Source organism: Trachypithecus francoisi, unplaced genomic scaffold, assembly GCF_009764315.1.
Source record: "Trachypithecus francoisi isolate TF-2019V2 unplaced genomic scaffold, Tfra_2.0 Lachesis_group5, whole genome shotgun sequence".
NCBI classification, from domain to species: Eukaryota; Metazoa; Chordata; class Mammalia; order Primates; family Cercopithecidae; genus Trachypithecus; species Trachypithecus francoisi.
Window position 1 is genome coordinate 40,614,842 of NW_022681470.1, and position 20,248 is coordinate 40,635,089.

General features: G+C 40.7%; 1 protein-coding gene across 5 annotated transcripts in view; it reads left to right on the top strand.

Moving 5' to 3' along the window:
* RGL1 (ral guanine nucleotide dissociation stimulator like 1) overlaps window positions 1-20,248 on the top strand; it is a 296,651-nt gene that overhangs the window by 162,571 nt on the left and 113,832 nt on the right. For 2 of the 5 annotated variants that reach the window (XM_033198856.1, XM_033198857.1), the window contains exon 3: window positions 3,994-4,104. The exons of 1 other annotated variant lie outside the window; for it this stretch is intronic. In XM_033198856.1, the coding sequence (XP_033054747.1) occupies window positions 3,994-4,104 (111 nt within the window). Of the gene's footprint in view, window positions 1-2,729; window positions 2,997-3,993; window positions 4,105-20,248 lie in introns of those variants that run through there. 2 more of the 5 variants (XM_033198858.1, XM_033198862.1) reach the window with 2 other exon arrangements.

Consider the following 20,248-nt stretch of genomic DNA (forward strand, 5'->3'; position numbering starts at 1 on the left):
AGGGAAGCATGAGATCTGCAGCTTTAATCTTCTTTTTCAAGATTGCTTTGATTATTCAGGATCCTTCATAGTTCCATGTGAATTTTAAGGTTATTTTTGTTATTTCTGTTAAAAATACACTTGGAATTTTGGGAGGGATTGCATTGAATATGTGGAAAGTTTTGGGTAATATGGACATTTTAACATATTAAGTCTTTCAATCTGTAAACACGGGATGTCTTTCTATTTAGGTGTATCAGCAAAAAAAACCACACAAAAAAACCCTGTAAACTAATAAACAAATTCAGTCAATTGCAAAATGAAGAATTAATGTGTTTCTATATACTAACAAAAATCTAAAAATGAAATTTACAAAGCAATCCCATTTACAATAGTATCAGAATAAAGTACCTTGCAATCAACTGAACCAAAGAGGTGCAAGTCTTGCTCTCTAAAAACTACAAAACATTCCTGATCTTTTAGCTAAACTTGACCTATCCTCTCAGGACTCTGTTAAGTCGCGGGAAGGCTACTGTAGTAAATAAACACCAACTGAGTTATAAATGGCTTACTGGTTTGTCTTCCCACATATTGGCCAGGAGTACTTAAACCCAAAGGTACAGGTAATAAGGTAATATGGACTTAACTGCTTACTGATGAAATATTTTTAAATGAATATTAAAAAATTTGTAAACTGCAACACACAATTGTTCTATCTAGCATAAAGTCTGCCTCTTTTTTTTTTTTTTTTTTTTTGCAGAACAGCATTTGTACAAAATTAAATACATTGTGAGGTATAAATACAAATAGTTATTCTTGGAAAACCTCTCTGAAATTTTAAAGTAATTCCATGAGAAGACATCATTTCAGATTTCCTAGTGTTGCATACATAACACGCTTTTCAGTGAGTCTGGATAAATATGGTTTGGCAGTAAGTGCAATAAGGAGGCAGTGGAACTTTTTTGGATCACTTACCATGGGCTTGATGATTTGTATGCATTATTTCATTTGATCCTCTTTCAAACTCTTTCAGGTAGGTGTTTGTCCCATTTTTCAGATAAGGAAATTAAGGCTCAGGGTAGTAGCATTCAGGTTCACTCACTGCAAGGCTGGATGTGAAGCTGTATTCACTTGCCTTGAAGCTAGTTCTTTTCCCTTTACACACTAGGTGGCCAGCCAGGGAATTGGAGTACAGAGAACAGTGAGTAGATCTGAAACCTGAGTGGGGACTTGTGAATTATAAGCCACTCTGTCCAGGAAGGTTTCCTGGAAGAGTGAGGCTGAAGAAACTGCTTAATATCCCTGAAATGGAAACATTTCAGTTACTGCCAAATGTGTAGCCAAAAATCAGGTTAAAGTAGTGGCAAAGTTAATCTTATAGGTTGTTTAACTGTCCTCAGTTGCATTTTGTGGTCTCCAAGATCACCTAATAGGTCCTCTAGAGGTGGGCCTGGGTTCCTGAGGATGGCTTGACAAGCAGGGAGATAGGGCCTCCACATGATTTTCCTCTGGTTCCCAGCAACATTGTGTCCTGATCATCATAGAAGGATTTAGTCTATGTGTTTTTGTTTGTTTTTTACATTATAGAACAACCACTTCAGTTTGCTAAAAGGGCATCTCATCTCTATACAGTCACTGTGCCCTTAGGTTCTGGTTGTATGGGGATAACCTGGCTGAATGACTTGAAGATGTTCTCAAGTGTCCACAGATCCTTTTGTTTTTCCTTAATGTGCCGTTGTTGTCATTTATTCTGCTCTCCTGGGAACATCGGTACACTTGATTTTCTAAATTTTCAGCTCATGATATATTTACTATTAACCAAAACCCAGGCTTATGTCCTAGTATGGCAATTAGTGGGAGACCTGTTTTTTTTTTTTTTTTTTTTTTTTTTTAATTTGAAGGTGATTAAATTCATTTAGGGTGAATAGTATGAAAGACATGAGCCCTAAAGGTATTTGCAATTTGCATGGAATTCTGGCAGGTGTCAAGTTTGACTGCATTATCTGGTATCTCTTGCTGTTGACTTGTTAAAACTAGATCTAAAAAAATGTAATAATCTTTTATCCCTATAGTAGATCTTTCCATTATGATAAAACTCCTGCTGGTAGTCATCTGATGAAGAGCTTTTTCCTGTGGCTATGATCTTACTGTGTCCCTACAGTACAAGCAACTCAACCCATAGTGGCTACTCACAAAGACTCACAGAACCTCTAGGACACCGTCAGTCCCAGCAAAACCTTACTGTTTTGTTCCCTTCCCACCCACAATGGCCAGTTACTCGGTAATTGAGCCTTATCATAATGGGTGGTGAAAAGCCCAGCGCGATTTCCTGTTGGCAGTGTGCTGATGCAGGAGAGGGCATAGCCCCTGGACACGGTTTTGGAATACCCGGGTGTCCTCTGACCTTATCCTCTGTCCTAATGAAAAACTTCCTGGCTTCTAGTATTGCGGCTCTCATTGGGGTCATTCTGACTTAATTATTGTAAAATCAAAATAGATAATAGGCAGATAATGGAAGTTTTTCGGACGTTCTCCTTCCATTGTTTTAGCGATGGAAGAAGACACACAAATCCTCCATCCCACACTCAGTTCTATTTTGGCACCTGGTGACCGTCAGGAAAACCTGATAAACTTGAAAGTGTTGTTTCCCAATCACCTTCAGCGCTGGAGAAACGCTTTCATGCTGACTTTATCCATGGGACTGAAGAAAGGGAGAGTGTGCTCACAAGCACAAACAGGAAAGCCTTACATCACGGAGTGGCGTGGGGAGGAGTCTGCTCCTCGCTTGCTCGCTCGCTCGCCGCGCTCCCTTTGTGGCCCGAGTCGCGCGCACCGGCAGCGGCGGGGGCAGCGCGGCGCGTGTCTGTGCGCGGCGGCCGCTCGGGACCCGGACCCGGGCGAGGCGCCGCGGGCTGAGCCCAGCAGACACTGCCTTGGCTTCCGAGCAGGGCGCATCATGCAGCGTTCGCGCACCGGAGAGAAAACTGAGAATGAAATTGCTTTGGCAAGCTAAAATGGTAACGAGAGCTCTCTGCCTTCTCCCGAGGCTTCTCTGGTGGGGAATCTTCTCCCGCTTTGGCTGGGCGTGTTTTGGACTCCCTCGGAGTGAACGGAGCAATCCGATTCCATACTTGCGAGCTAAAGCTCTCTCACTCCGCTTTGTATTCCTCTCTCTCTGCCTGTCTTCTCCCTTTCAACCATACCTACTTTCTTAGCCATTGCCTGTGGTGTGCCTGGGGCCAGATGCATGTCAGGAGGGGAGAACTTTGAAGGAAAAAGAATTGTTAGTGTGGGTGAACCGCGCAGCGCTTCTGCGTCCCAGCGACTCTTTAACACAAACCTCAGGTTTAGCTGGGGACATGGAAATCCAGGGGTTCGCTGCACAGATTTTAGTAGAAACTGCCTGATGATGTGTTGCTTTTTCTGCACTTGCCAGATTATTTTACGGAAATATAAACTTTCCACCCCCGCTAACTTTGTGGGCTCCAAAACAATGTGGAGAAAAAGACAAGCAAACCACTTCACTTCCAAAGGAGTGAGGACTCTTGGCGTTTTAAACACTTGTTTGTGTCTGAGTTTAAAATCTGGTTTCTTCAATGACTTAGCCACTTTAAAGAGTACAAACTTATTCTTTTCTTCTTTTTTTTTTTTTTTTTTACAAAGAATTATTTTTCCTTTCTCTTAAGGGGGACAAGTTAATCAGGACTAAACTAGTTTCTTTATAAAGAAAAAGAAAGACTTCAAACTATTTAAGATATGTGAGCAAGTCTAGGAGAATAACTAAATGGAAAAGTCTGGGGATCCTGATACCACAGGAAGGGGCTACAAGCCAAGAAAATCTCAGCATTCCCTCTATCAAAATGTGTCTTGTATTGCTCGGATTGTAATATTTATTTTGAACAGCCCATCTTGTGCCCTGAGTGCTGTTGTAAGCAGCAAGGCAGCTGGGATAGATTGTGGTTAGCAGAGAGGAAAAAATACTCTTTTTCTTTCTCTTTATCCCATCCCTGGCAGAGCTCGATTCAGGACTGGGGTGAAGAGGTAGAGGAAGGAGCTGTTTACCATGTCACCCTCAAAAGAGTCCAGATTCAACAGGCTGCCAATAAAGGAGCAAGATGGCTAGGGGTGAGTAAAGCTGGCGAGATGGTGAACTTTGGAATTTCAGTGTCTGTTGTTCTGTGAATATCATTATTATTTAACAGAGGCAGGCTTTTTTTTCCCCCTCTTTTCACTTTAAAAAGGAAAATGCTAATGACCAAGTGTTTGCAGTAGCTGAACAGGTCTCTTTTTGTATATAATGTTTTCAAAAGCATCTTCCCTAGGTTTGTCAATAATTTAGAACCTCTTAGAAACATCTTGAGGTCTTTGGCAAATAGATTGGGGGTGGAGTGGCAGAAGATGACACACAGAATACAGGCCCAGAGAGCAGCACTCTCTTAGACAAGAGCCATAAGCAGCTTTGCCCAGAAGGCACCCTTGTCTCTCTCTGCCCTCCCCCTGTTGATGTTGTCAGTGTCTGTCTTTCTCCTATATCTCTAGGAGGTACCCAGACTGCTCAGGAGACAGAGCATTCCAAGTCTGCATCCTTTGAGGCGTGGTAGATTTCCTATTGTGATCTCTTCTCTATATCTTGGGAGAAGGCAAATGGATGCTTCGTACCTACTACTTTGTGTGTAGAGTGGTGGGCCTTTGGGAAAATGCTGCTTCTGTAAACAGGACTCTTTCCCACTGAGATTCTAAAATATTGGGTGAGGTCATGCAAGTTTGTAGATATCACCTAGTAGATCTTTCAACACATCCCAAATAAAGCGAATGTGAGAAATGGAAATCTCAGTGACAGGATCACTACTTGGGCAAGTGTCAAACGTGTGGAAGAATGAAGGGATTCTTGATCTGGAAAGAGAAGTAATTCTCAGACCAGGCAGTGAGAGGCGACCCAAAAAGCCTAGAGAAAGAAAATAATGGTTGGCTGAATAGAGGGGATGGAGTGTGATTTCACCTGGCTGGCCTTATTCTAGCCGATGGGCTTCACAGTGTTGAAGATTTATGCACTTGCATCCCATCTTTAGTGGCTTGGAGTCTCCGGAAATTCAGAATACTTTGAGCAGCATTCAAAGGTGGAGTGTGAAGGAGGACAGGACACAGAATTGCACAGGTCCTCGTGTTAAGAGTAGTGGTAATGTGTGACTTGTAACTCCAGGGAGTTTAAGGCAGGATGATGGCCCATGGCCGGCAGCAATCACTTCCTCTGCCATGAGTCTGCTGACACAGGCATTTGTTGCTTTGGGCTTTCCCAGCTGCTTCAACTTAGGCCTTTCCTGCTTCTGTACTTTGGGCCAAGGTATCACCCATGAGGGCCATAAACTGTTAATGACATCTGCAGGTGTGGTCTGGAAAGATAGGAACCTTCCAGTGAGAACTAGAGGTCTTTACTTACCAAGAACCTACCTTACTCAGAGTATGATTTTAAAATTAATTATGTACATCACCAGCAGACCTGATAGGGAAAGCAGAACTAGAGTTCTGACAAGTCATCACTTTGTTTTTGGTGGTTGTGTGTATGTATTTTATTTAAATGGGGCGTCCATGTGGTTTGGCCTTTAGCTGTTTCAGAATGATTCACAGCTTCTGAACCAGTTGTCTTCAAAAGGGTCATCGCATTTTTTTGGTATCAGGTTATTCCTCTCTTTCTAATGACACTGATGTTGCTTGGGTGACTGTTTTAGTTTTTAGCCATATACATCATTAGTTATGAGTAAGTCACTGGAAATGGAGGGGTTCACTCTGTATGCCCCACATCTACAAACTGTCATGTATTTAGATGCTCAGAGTTATTTAGCAATGCCCACTGACTGTTCTCTTCACTGGACTTCACTTCTTTTCTTCTTTCTCTCTTCTCCCAGTGTTCTCAAATTTATACATAGTTCAGAGTAAATTCACCCTGGATTCAACAGTAGATATGAAATATTGAGAAGGAGGATAATGTGAAAAGATTGGCTTTAGTTGATGGAGGAATCTGTCCCCCTCGCCCCCATTTTAATAAAGTGTGATTTACTGCTACCAGCCTACTCCTTAATTGCAAGTTCCTAGGGGCTCTTCAGCTCTAATCTACATGTTTTCTTGTCTTAGGTGTCCTGTTGGGAAGTTCTGTTTTTGTCCTTGAAAATTCCAGACTTAATTAAATGTGACTCAACCCATTGAGCCATGGCAATTACAAAACCTTTCTCTTTAGAACCGAGTGGCTTCCCCATGTTTGTTTTCCTGTATTCCAGTACCCTTTCAAAATTCTTCAAAGTAACTAGTTTCAGAGTTACTAGAGAATGGGGTCAGGTGAGGAAATTATTGCAGTATGGCAACAACCTTCTGAGGAAGGTAGTGTTGTGATGATCTCTTTCTCTCTCTCTCTTTTAACATGAGGAAACTAGTGCCCAGAGAGGTTAAATTGCTTGCCAGGGTCACACAGCTATGAAGTGGTAAACACCAGATTCAAATCCAGATGGTTAGCTCCTTGTTATGAAGAATTTCCTGGGACCTTAAGGCTGTTTCCATAGTAGTAGAAAAGAACATTGGCTCAAAAGACTGGGGATGCTTTGGGTGTGCTTTTCCCTAATGTTGCAAGACTTGAGAGATGTAACTTTCTTTTCTTCATGTCTAGAGTGATAACTTAAGCTGCAAATTGAGATATTTGTTGTGAAGCTATGTATCTCATTGAAAAACTCCCCATTTTGGAGGTTTAAAGCAGGGTGCATCGAAGATATGAAGATATGTATGAGGTTATGTAGCACATGAGGGTAGGCATAGCTTTGTTGCATGTCTGTAATGCTTATTCCAGATGCCTAAAAGATGGAATATAATTTTTATATTTTATAGTACTCAGATCTCAAAACATAATTAAGATTCAATTTTGGGGAGGAGAGCAAAATAATTACATATCCTCAGATGTGAAGTATTATACAGTCTAAAACATTTAGGTCATTCTTTTTTATTTTGTCAGTTCAGTTGTGTTCAGTTGATCTTTTAAAGTAAAACCTTGTGTTTGGAAAACTACAACCAAGTATGTCCCAGGCCCAGTTTACTTATACATGCAGCTGCATCCCTGCCCATTGACAGTGAGATTATGTTGGCAATTTTGAAAAACCAAATATTGAAATGCTGACCTATTTTCCCTTTACAATAACATCTTAGGCTGGGATAATTTTACCCACCTATAATTCTCAAAGAAAAATGACTTCAATTATGCCACAAAATTTTAAAAATCTTAGTATTGGAAGAGACATTAAAGAGCAATTCCGAGCCTAGCACAGTGGTTCATTCTTGTAATCCCAGCACTTTGAGAGGCCAAGGCAGGCTAATTGCTTGAGGCCGGGAGCTCAAGACCAGCCTGGGTGACATAGCAAGACCCCGTCTCTACTAAAAAAAAAAATTAAATTAAAAAATTAGCTGAGTGTGGTGGTGTGTGCCTATAGTCCCAGCTACTTGGGAGACTGAGGTGGGAGGATCGCATCAGCTGGGGCTGCAGCGAGCCATGATTGCGCCACTGCACTCTAGCCTGGGTGACAGAGTGAGACTCTGTCTCTTAAAAAAAGAAGTAATTTCACCCAGATGTTCACTTATCTTGTGATTTTTGGAAGAGCAAAGAGTCAAAACTTGTTATTTGTCTTTGGTCCCAGTGTTGTGGTTGTATATGGACAGTGATAATGTAGAAATGAGTTAAGAAAATATCAGTATCCTCTGGAAACAGGAAGCGTACCATTTCAGGATGAATACTCGAAGGGACAGAGGAAAAGCATTCAACTGTTAGGGAAGGGCTTTGGTGTCAAGAGTTCATGCTGTTGTCTTCAGAATGTGACAGACTCAGGGTCCGAAAAATATGTCAGCCTAAGATAAGTTCCAAGTGAGGATATTTGTTGTACAAGCAGGATTGTGAGTGCTAGGTCACTTCTGCAAAATTTATGGGCAGTGGAATGATCAGTGGTTAGTCACGTGGCTCTTCTTAGTCCTGTACTTCTGTGATCATGCAGTCCTTGTGGGAGGGCACTGGGGCCTTTCTGCCCTGTATCCAGTATTTGTCACACCGTTTCCCACATAGGCTCTTGATAAATGTTTGTGGGACCGAGTTGAAATGCAAGATAACTGGGAGACTGGTAAAGAGAGTGAAATAGGATGGAGAAAGTTGAATATATGTAGAAATAAAAGAAACTAGAAACGTTAGGTTATAGAAAGTGGCATTTGGGTAAATTGTGGCCAATTGTGGGTTATGTGGGTACAGTGGTAAGATAACCGTGTGTCACATCTGGATTGAGAAGTTGACTCTCACTTGGATGTTCTATTTGGATTGACTCTACCTGGCATTTTTGTGTTGTTGCTATCTATGTTGCCTTCAAATGGCATACAGTTCCTGGAATTTTCAGCTAATTTCACTTCTGGGAACCTTCTCTAATCCCCCAGCTCTGGATGAGGCGTCCATTCTGCATCTCCTGGTCGTGCATTTACCTCACTCTGGTGTAATTGCCTGTTTACTTGTTTGTTATCTTCCGTTAGACTGTAAGCTTGCAACCATGGCCATCTAGTTGGCAGAAACTCAATATATGTTTGTTGAATGAATAGATCATGCCTCATCCTTCTTTGGGGGACTAATTGTTTTTATAAGTATGAATGCGTAGTTGGTTCTCATTTAAAACAAAGTCTACATGAAGATGTTCACTTACAAAGAAGAAGAGAGGGGCATGGGAGCAAGAAAAATCAATTAGATATTGATTATAGCTGTCTTACACGCATTCGGGAACAAAGCAGGGCACAAAGGTATCAATTATTCATTTTAACGAACATTCCCCAGTGTCTTTTAAAACCAAGAGGTCCAATTGTACTTCTCTTGCTGCTGAATGTTGATGAAAAAAAGGCAATGCATGAGTTAAAAAGCATTGGCTAGCCTTACAACTATGTGTGGTTGGAAAGTGCAGGAGTGGGATTTTAGAATTGTAAGGAGATAAGCCCTAGAGAAGTCTTTGGTTTATAGTTGGTCATCCTTGTTTTCATCTAGGAAAACAGGCCTTTGGATTGCATTATATGTGTCTATTGGAATGTTTAATTTAGGCTTTAGAAAGTAGATTTCAGAATTTAGCAGCTATCTGTAAATGAACTAACTGGTATTTTTAATTTTGACTTTAGAAATATGTTTTTAAAATTATTAATCCAGTGATAGGGTAGCCTCTATCAATCAAGAAAATACAGTAAATTTAAATTGCCTGAGATATTACACTGGATCCTTTTGGTGCTTTCAGAATCTGTTGGGATCTGTGTTAGGAATATGTGACATGTAATCAAGAATATCCATTTCAATTCACCAGTCCAGGGAATACCCAACTGAGTTCAAAATACATGTCAACTCCCAGCAAATACATAATGGGATAAATATAAGAGGCACGTTAATTCCTTATACTTAAAAATGTATATTCTGTTAAAATAATTTTATGAACATATTTTATTCTTATTTCTGTGAAATTATAAAGAAAAAGCCTCTTGGAGTTTTACTCTTAGAAAGAAAATGAGGGAAATAAGGTAAATACTGTGCCTCTCCACTTTAGAGCTTAGCTGGAGTTTGTCACTGCCCAATCCCACTCCTTTTAGTTTCCTTTGCCCATGGTATGTGTGTCTCTTTAAGCTTACCCCTTCTAAATAATCATAATCTTTTGACTGTCTTACATATTTTATGTTAAGATATGCAAAAATACACTATATAGTAAAACATTCTAATTTGTGCCATCATATACTTTTTACATAAAAAAATTAATTTCTATGAACAGAGCAAGAAAAGTTTTGGTTAAATGGGGAAAGATAAGAAATGTTACTTCATTCCACCAGAGAAGCTCAGCTCTGTGTCTGGGTTGCCAGTGGGCGTGACTATCTCGAGACATAGAGTTGATTTGGAGTTCTTTGGAGATTTTGGCAGTTTCTGGGTCATTTGCTAGTAAACACATCCAGTGTGAACTCTCTCACTGCTGTTGCATATTTCTGTATGATTCTGTCATTTGCATTTGAGCCTGCTAACCTCTCCTTCCATACCATTCATTTATTCATCAAAAGCCTACTTTATGCCAGACACCATGTTAAATCTTGAGAATACAAAGTAAAATACTCCTTGTTCTAGAGGAACTTACAAGTAAATGAGGGAGACAAAGTTAAATTAATTGCAATATATTGTGGTAAGTGTAACCATTGCTAGGGGAGCCCAGAATCGGGGGCATTTAAATCAAATGTGAGTGACAGGTGGGCAGTCCAGGAAGGCTGCACAGAGGAGAGGGCCCTTCAGTGGAGAAGTGAGGGATGAGTAGGAGTTAAATGAGGGCTGGGACCCTGGGGGCCAGCATTCCCACTAGAGAGCACAGCCTGTGGGAAGGCATGGAGGCCTGAAATGAGACTTCCCCTGTGAGGCTCAGCCTGGGGAAGAGATAAGGGAACCTGGCGGGAAAGGGAGAGGAAAGGGGGCTGGAGAGAAAGGCATGAGTCGTGTCACTGAGAACCTGGAATGCTAAGCTATGGAATCTGCTTCATCTTTAATGTTAGCATAGTCATTGAAGAGTTTTAAGCAGAGTGGCATGGTCAGATTTGCATTTTAGAATAATGACTGACAGCTGCAGCGGAGATGCATGGGAAGGGAGCCAGACTGGAGCATGGGGACCCAAGAGGAGGCTTTCTTTAATGGTAATGAGGTGAAGAAAGGGATGAGGACTTGACTGAAGCTGTGGCAGCAGAGTGGACAAGGTAGGTGGGTATGAGTGTAGGCGGGGCACAGGCGAGGATTCCTGGCAGGCACACTGGTTTCAAAGAGCAGGTCAGCAAAAGGCTTTCTGGAGTCAGTGTTGTCCTCTTCTCACTGGGTGAAATGTACTGGGGACTTTGGGTGAAATGTACTAGGGACTTCAAGTCAGCCTTCCTCCATATACACTAGCAAATGCCTGTGTTCCTGTTAGAAGGCTTGGCAGAAAAACCAGATCCAGGCATGCCTGATGTGTCATGTCTAGAGATGAAATCTCAGTTTAGGCTCACCATGAACAAGGCAGAAAGCACTGCTTGACTTCTCAGATTCCAGAGAACTTTGCAGAGCTGGTGGTTTCTTTTTCTTTCTTCTTTTCTTTTTTTAAAGTCTTCTGTTTCCCTACACACCAAACAAATTGAATCTGCAGACCGTGGAGAGAGAATAAATATGGAACCCACAGGACTATGATTACAGAGTTATATTTTAGAAAACAGCAGTTAAACTTGTAATTGTGTTGTTAGGGACACAAGAAATTTTATGGTTAGGTGTCCTGGTCTTTTTCCATCTTCCTACACAATGTGTTTAAATTCTGTCTGATACTCTTTATCCTAGCAGCTGACATTACTGCTCTTGGAGGCTCACTCTGATTGCTCATTCTCACTCCTTGTATAAAAGAAAAATTTCAGTAAGACAGAATGCTTCCCTAGTTTACTGCTACCACCTCTCAGTCTCACCCTCTCACTTAAATACACACACAGCCTATATATTAAAATGTCTTTTCACATTTTATTTTTTAGGATTTGGTTCACCTTATAATGTCACTTATGGCGTCTTCTATATAATTGATCAAAGCTTGACTTTGTCCTGTTTTGCTTGGTTTCCCTTAATTGTGTCATTATTGCAATTGTTTGATTGACTTTACTCGAACTACTTTTAGTTTCAAAAAGAATAAAAACAGAGGAAGAAAGGAAGGACTAAAAGGAGAACAAGCTTACAACATTTGGTAGAAGACACCACCTTGTGGGAAGCTCAGTTGGTCTTACACAGAGAGAGACAGAGTCCTGTCATTTCCCACTGATCCTCTTGTCTTGTCGTTGTAGAAGTACCTGTGTCTCTCCACTGATGTGACTGCATGTTTTCCCCAATGCTTCGGGCCTCTGCTTGGCTTGCTTCCTCAAAGCCACCTTCTCCTTTATGTTATGCAGCGTATGACTTCTGAGGATAACAGTGGTGGTGGTTGGGGGTGGGGTGTTGCTGGTGGTTCTAGATCTTTTTTAAACTCTCACAGACTCATTACCCTACATTTTCTAGCGTTTAATTGCTTATGCCATCTGCGGTCCATTCATTTGAATTTGTTTCAGCACAGTTAATCTAATCCTGTGTAAACTCGCCCAGAAGTTTTTTATGTTTTTCTTTTCTGCAAAGAATTCAGCAATTCAACTTTTCCCCCTTATTTCCTGCTGTTTTGAATACTCATTTTCATCTTTTGTAAAAATGAAGCCAAGGCTGAATATTTCCAGTTTCTTAATTCTGAAGACAATTTGAAGGCAAAAGCAACCTTTTCTGCTAAGGGTAGGATGTCTTTGGTCAGTCATTTCAACTGAATCTCTCTGCAACCCTCTTGCTAGTAATTCTTCCATAGGTATGTGCTGTTCTTATTATGCCCATAACTTCTGGCACTAGAAGTGATGGAGCTAGAGTCTGTGGACAATATTTATCTAAGAAAAGGACATTTAAGTATGTAGGTAAAAATAACTGAAACTGGATTAGACATTGGCTAAAAATAAAATGCTTTATAGTCATGACTTTTCCAATTAAAATTGCAATACTTGTTTGAGCATGGTGGCTCACGCCTGTAATCCCAGCACTTTGGGAGGCCCAGATGGGTGGATCACTTGAGGTCAGGAGTTCAAGACCAGCCTGGCCAACGTGGTGAAAACCCACATCTCTACTAAACATACAAAAGTTAGCCAGGCGTGTTGGCATGTGCCTGTAATCCCAGCTGCTGGGCAGGTTGAGGCAGAAGAATCGCTTGAACCTGGGAGGTGGAAGTTGCAGTGAGCAGAAATGGTGCCACTGCACTCTAGCCTGGGCAACAGAATGAGACTCCATCTAAAAAAAAAAAAAAAATTAAATTGCAATACTTGAAATTGTTTATTGAGATAACTGATACTCCTAAATAGAAAACTCAGGTAATTGAAGCATTTGGTTAGTTTGTGAAGCACAGGGTAAAGACTTGCCACTTTCTGTCCAAAGGCTGATTCCTTCTAAAGACATGACACAGTAAACATGTCTGTTTTAAAAATGACTTTAGGGTCCGGAGCCATCAAGGCCTGGCTAGGGAATTAGCTTAGTTGGGGACTTTGTAGACACGGGCACCTTCTGGCTGCTTTTCCTTTTCAGGGGTATGTTCAGCAGGAACCTTGGTATAGGGAGGTAGCTTAGTGCAGTGGTCAAGAACCTGTGCTTTAGAGCCAGACTTCCATGCAAAACTCACATCTGCCACATGTGAGCTATACAGGCCTGAGCTGTGAAGTTGCTTAACCTCTCTAGGCCTGAGCTCCTCACCTGTGAAGGGGAGAATAGCAGTGCCTTCCTGATGGAATGACTGTGAGGAGTAAATGAGCTGTGTATGTAAGGTGTTTGGCACGGTATGCACTCACTCACTGAATGGTGGGGCTCTCGTCAGCACCCCCACTGTCAGCGCCCTCTCGAACCCTGCCATGGAATCTTGGAGAGACCTGGGTGGCTTTCTTACATGGGCCTCCTGAAGCTTGGTGTTATATGTAACCCCAGATTGTGTGAGAAACAGTATTAGCAAAGTTTTAAGACATGTTATTGACATCCCTCTCTCATTTTGTACATTTGAGAGGAAGGAACAATCATGGCAGGGTTTAGTAATCCTCGTATATTAGAAATAACATCTATTGTATTTTATCTCTCTGGCTCCTCACATAATGAGAGGCTGCATTATTCCTTGGGTCCAACATTTTGCGTTTGAAATTCCTTCAATTTTTCTATAGTAATTTGTTGGTATTATTTTTATGCTTTAAAAAATATTTCACTACTTAACAGTGGGCCATATTCTGTCTTCTGTTTTGCCATTTCTGACAGAAAAATCAAAGAGTAGGAAACAATTTTTTAAAAAACTGCTTGGTAAGCATTATGCTAATCTTTCTTAATAGGATGTAATTTAGGATGTTAGCAAATTGTTCTTGCACCATCAATTTCAAGTCCTGGACTAAACTACATGAGATAAAGATAAAATGTCTTACTGTGCTACATGTTGATTAGCTAATACAATGCCTGAGCCCCAGTGCCTCAGCCAGGAATGAGCTGAGTTGCTTGTGAGGTTGTGACTTTCTGAATCACATGACTTTCTGAGTCTTCCATTTCCTCACCTGTGAAATGGCGATAATAACTGTTTTTACTCTGCCTGTGATTTTTCTGAGGATCACATGAGTTAATGTATATAAAAATATTTTTTAATATGTAAGTCGTTATGCAAATAAAAGGATATTCTTACTGTCATTTAATCTAGAGGCCTCTCTTTTTTTCTCTCTACTCACCACCTAAGTGCTTGATTGGCGTGTAGCTCTGTTCATTAGTCTTGCCTTTCTTCCTTCATTCCAGAGGCAATCTTTTCTACTTTCTCTTCTTCCCACTTGCTGATTGCCTAATTAGAGGTGATGTTCAGCTAGGAGTAGCACTTCCTCTGCCACCACCGGTGTCCCCACTGGGATTCCAGGTGCGTTGAGAATGCAGACAGCGAGGCTTCTGTCTGTAGGTTGGTTGTGGGAAAAAATACCCCATACTCACAGGATTCTTAAGACATATGCAGTGGATATCTTGTGTTTGAAAATGTTCTATTTCTTCTTTGATTCTTCTTTTTCTTTCTGGTACTTTTAATTTGTTGTGAGAAAGATGGTGAAGCTAATAATGTACCAAGGAATGGAAAGTGCTTCCATCTTTGCAGAGGTCCTGGAAAATTAACTTTTGGTCTGAAGCGAAATCCCATTGTAGGACTTGAACTTGTGACCTAATGCCAGAGGCAAGAATGATACCAACTGACCAACACTGACCCTCATAAAATGTAGACATTTAAAGTACTTCCTTTGAGTAGTCCTGTCGCTGCTTTCTATGTTTTCTTCTCTCTTTCAGTCATTTCCAGCAGTGTTCCTGGCCTCCCTGTTAGGGACACAGTTTTAAAGATCTATTTTTCTCACTGTCTTTCCATTTGCTGATTATAGCTGCTTCCTTCTTGCTTTCCATTTCTCTTGTGTGAGTTCCTTTTTTTGTTCCTGTTCCTTCCTGTCCTTCTTCTGACTTAAAAATAGATTCCAGGGTCTTTGGCTGCTCGGCCACAAATCCGACCTTCCTTCTATTCATATGGGATCCCCCTGAGCATCTGAAGATCTTTTCCTTCTCTCTCAAGATACTCGAACCCCAGCATTCCTTCCCTGTTCATTTGTGCCTGTACTCAGCTGACTTACGGAGCTAAATGACCCTTGTACTCAGAGCTGTAACTGAAAATTAAATCTCTCCTACAAAGATGCTTAATAAGTGATTTACTTATGTTAAGTGTTACTGACAAACACTGAATTCTCCCTAAATCTACTGACTGTGTGTGGTGGTAGAGGAGAAGGGACTCTTTGTACACTGACTCAAGGCACATGTGTAACACTTGTTTTTGTGCAAAGCAATGATCCTGTGACCAGTTGAACCTCAGGAACCAGCTTTCAGACAACATAGTGTTAAGGGTGTCCTGGAGGAATCTGCTGCTGTTTTGTTCCCATAAAAGTGTTTCTCAGGGACTGAAAGTTGATTAAAGTGTTTCCTCATGAACATTCTTTGGTTAGAGTTGGAGAATTATGATATTCTTTACAGAAATGACTTCCTATCCAATGTTGATCTAGACAATCCACAAATGAGTGTCTGCTTGAGGGATAAAGGCGCGTAAAACTTCAGATGGCTGAGATAAAAAGTGCGGATGACAGCAGCTCTGATTTCGGTGCCCAGCCCCAACCTGAGCTCACTATTATGCTGCTTGTTACAGCAGCAGGGATGATGATCCTCTTCTCAGCGGCAAGAGATGGTTTAAAAGGTTTCTTTCCATCTGGACCTCCAGACATAACCTATGTGATTATGTCTCCGTGAGAAGGACTGGTCCTATTCTTAGTAGAGAATCCAGAGTTTTTGGTTTCATCAGCCATAGTGAAGTTCACATTTATGTGCAGCTCTGTTATCACTGTGTCACTGCTTGGCATTGTATTTGCCTGCCCTGCTTTTCTGTTCACTGGTTGACTGATGAATCCTACTTACCTTTCAAGTTGCAGCTCAAATGTTACCTTTACTCTTCTACTTTTCCCAACCTGTCTTCTGGATTAACGATCTTTTTATCTGAGTTTCCTTAGCACTTTACCAAAAGCTGTATTACAGCACTTACCACATTAAAAAAAGTTTCTCTTTGCCCTATTTGTTTCAGTGTTTCAAGGGTGGGTGCCATATTTAATTAATCGTCACATTCCCATAACCTGGGACAGTGTTTGAGACATAGTTAGTACTTAGTGAGCATCTTATACATTGTTTGGCCTTATCTTTATTATAGAACATGTATCTTTAGTGACTTTTTTGGTATTTGGTAATATTGTAAATTCCATTTTTTGAAACAAAAAGAAAACATTGAAGCAGCTAAATTTAACTTATATTTTACACTCCAAACTACTGATACAATAAAAAAAGAAAGTGATGCTTTTGTCTTGTCTTTGTCATCATTGCTTGACCTACACATTTCATGATTGTATGAGAAGTGACCTAGTTTTGACAGTAACCTTTATAGATGGAATGACTTGGAATTTAGAGTTAATCCATATACTTTTTAGTGACATATAGGTTTGAGTCATGGGTCAAGGATAGACCTCTGGGAACTCAGTTTCTGCTTTGAATTCTGAAATTATTCTACTTAGGATTTTCATATATCGTATTATATCTGGTATCTGAGGCCTATAATTGGCTTCAAACCTGCATTGAACCAGTGTCAAACCAGTAAGGCTTTGCCCTACATAACACATTTTTGTGAAGGGATCTGACACATCTCCATGAACATAATAATGAAGGTTATACCCATAATGATGAGGCCTGTTGCTCTGAGATTTATGTTGCAGGCTTGTCATGTAGTGTACTTTCTGTGGTGCACCCTTCTCACCAGAACTCACAGGCAAAAAGAGACTTAATAAGTGACATAAATTTCATAATATTTTCCATATACTTTTACCTTTTCATTAGTAAAACTCAATTCCCTTGCTCTCTGGCCCTCTAACACTTTTCTTTATTCTGTGGTTTTACATTCTTAACTTTGAAGTTTTTACTTTAGGCAAAATGTAAAGTTTATGCAGGAGGTTTTCAGAATTCTAGAAATTCAGAATTCTGTTTTTGGGTGCTTTCATTTACACTGTCCCAACTGTAATTGGCTCCATTAAAATCAAGTGTTCTGGGAGGCTGAGGCAGGAGAATGGCGTGAGCCTGGGAGGCGGAGGTTGCAGTGAGCCGAGAGCGCGTCACTGCACTCCAGCCTGGGCCACAGAGCAAGACTCTGTCTCAAAAAAAAAAAAAAAAAAAAATCAAGTGTTCTGATGGCTTCTGAACCTTCCTGCATGCTTCCTTGCCTTTTTCTTCACATTGGTGTTCAATGGTATAAATGTTTGCTTTGGAAAAGAAGGATGGCTTTTTTTTAAAGGAATGCCATTCTTAAAAGAGTGGTGAAGCAACATTATACTTTTTTTTTTTTTTTTTTTTTTAAAGAGACAGGGTCCTGTTCTGTCGCCCAGGCTGGAGTACAGTGGTGTGATCATAGTTCACTGCAGCTTTGAACTCCTGGGCTCAAAGGGTTATCCTGCCTCAACTTCCCAAATGGCTGGAACCGCAGGTGCACACCACCATGCCTGGCTAATTTTTAAATTTTTTGTAGAGATGAGAGTCTCGCTGTGTTGCCCAAGCTGGTCTTGAACTCCTAGCCTCAAGCGATCCTCCTACCTTGGGCCCCTAAAGAGCTGGGATTACAGGCATGAGCCACCATGACTAGCCCATTTTGTTTTGTTTTGTTTTTTAAGAAGAAGAAGGTCATCTGTAATTCTGCCATGATAACACTGTTCTTTTCACTTTTACTTATTATTTTCCAATTTTTGTTCACAGGCACACATTTTAACATAGTTGCAATCATGCTATCTATTCAGTTTGTGATAGGCAAGAAATATTTTTCAGAACAAATTCTCTGAAACTTACTTTCTAGTTTAATCGTTTGTGATATTTGTTATGTTTCTGATGTCACAGACAAAAGAATGCATTTGGACTTTGTGTTTGAGGAGTTTTAAGGTGATAATGTTCATTATTGGTTAATGAGCCTCATTTCTGTTTTTTACCCCGACAAAATCTCCCATCCTGTATCCCGGGTGTGGAGCTTGCATGAGGACCCTGATAGCACCGTATGAGATGAGGGTATGTGACAAACGTGCAATGGAATTCAGCTGGAGTGGATGGTGCTCCTTCCTTCTGCTTCCAGACATCATTGCGGGTCTCTTGCTCTGGGAGATGTGGATCCAGAACTCTCTAGGCCTATGCTGTTCAATATGGTAACGACTAGCCATATGTGCCTATTGAGCACTTGAAATATAGGCAGTCCTAATTGAAATGTTCTGTACCCGTAAAACCCGCACCAGAGTTTGAAAAAATAATGTAAAATATCTCAGTAATTTCCTATAGTGATCACATGTTGAAATGATATTATTGTGGGTATAATGGGTTAAATAAAATGTATCATTAAAATTAATTTTACAGCTGGGCGCGGTGGCTCACACCTGTAATCCCAACACTTTGGGAGGCTGAGGCAGGTGTATCACCTGAAGTCAGGAGTTTGAGACCAGCCTGGCCAACATGGTGAAACCCTGTCTCTACTAAAACTACAAAAATTAGCCAGGCATGGTGGCAGGTGCCTGTAATCCCAGCTACTTGGGAGGCTGAGGCATGAGAATTGCTTGTACCTAAGAGGCAGATGTTGCAGTGAGCCAAGATTGCGCCACTGCAGTCCAGCCTGGGCGTCAAGAGCGAAACTCCGTTTAAGATCATCATAATAATATAATAATAATAATTTTACCTGTTTCTTTTCAATGTTTTTAATTTGGCAACTAAAAAATTTAAAATTGCCTATGGCTAGCATTATATTTCTACTAGACAGTGTTGCTCTCAGGCCTTACTTTTCAAAATGCAGCTTGTGGTTTTTTTTGTGGATTCTGAAGTCAATTCGGTGGGCTAAAAATCCATATTTTAAACTTACACAGAATGGAATAGAAAATATTAGCATGTCATTATTGTAAAACTTTTTGTTTTAAGTATGTGCATGCATGGACTGAATCCCCATGTAAAATGTATTTTTTCTTTTTACTATGAATCATGGCTAAAAAGTTTGAAGGTTAGTAATCTGGGGTGGCCTGACTTAATCTGAAGCATTAGCGGGAGGCCTGATCTGCTCTGTAAGAGGGCACGCTGGTACTAGGAACACTTCATAGATTTTAGGTCTGGTTGGTAAAAGCTATTCTGGGACTCTTCAACTAGACCAGACCCTGCAGGAAAGTAAACCTGAACATTAGTGCTCATCCTAAAAGCAGTGGCCACTCAGGAGACTTCCAGAGTGAAGGGTGAACTAAGGATAGTTGCAGTTCTCTCTACTGAAGGCTGGACCTGTGTGCTCAACCCTAAAGTGTCCCTGGAGTCGAAGAATGACTTTTGTCTGGTTACTTGCTTTTTGGAGACTTTTTCAAAATGGTCTCATGAGTGGTGATACTTTCTAAGAAGCAGGGTGATTTCCTAATGACCTTAGAGCCAAGATGAATTAGACAGGGTTCCCTGTGACCCTCAGATCCTCCCTGCATCATATCCTGTTGAAATCAGAAGAGGCTGTATTCTAATCTAGGAGCACATCTGTTTTCTTCCTGCCTGACAGAAAACATGTCCTTACAGTACAAAAGATGTTGTGGTGGTCACCAGGGCTGTACTTTTGGCTGGGTTCTAAATAAATGACACTGTAAGCCACAGAGAGAAGGGAGAAAAGGCTCCAAAAATGAAGTTTATGGGGTTACATGGGCCTTGTATTTATTCTGACAGTTGTAAAAATTCTTTTGGGCTGACCCATTTTTCTTTTCTTAATTAAAAAAAAAAATCTGGCAGGCAAGAGGAAGAAATGTAAGCCATGTGACTAATGCTTCAGCTTTTTCTCCTGGAGCCAGATTCGTTAAAAATTATACCTTAGACATGTTTGACTTTTTAAAAACAATTGCCCACAAAAGCCACCAAACATTTTTTTCTGAAACTTGTAGACTTAGATAGCATTCATTTTCAGGAAGGAATCCAAAAGTACAATATTTAGGAGTTATGGAACCAAAATCTCCTTTGGAGATTTTGCCCTGGTGAATTACATTACCCTAGGACTTGGCAGAGGAACAGGCAGCCTTTTGCCTGTAC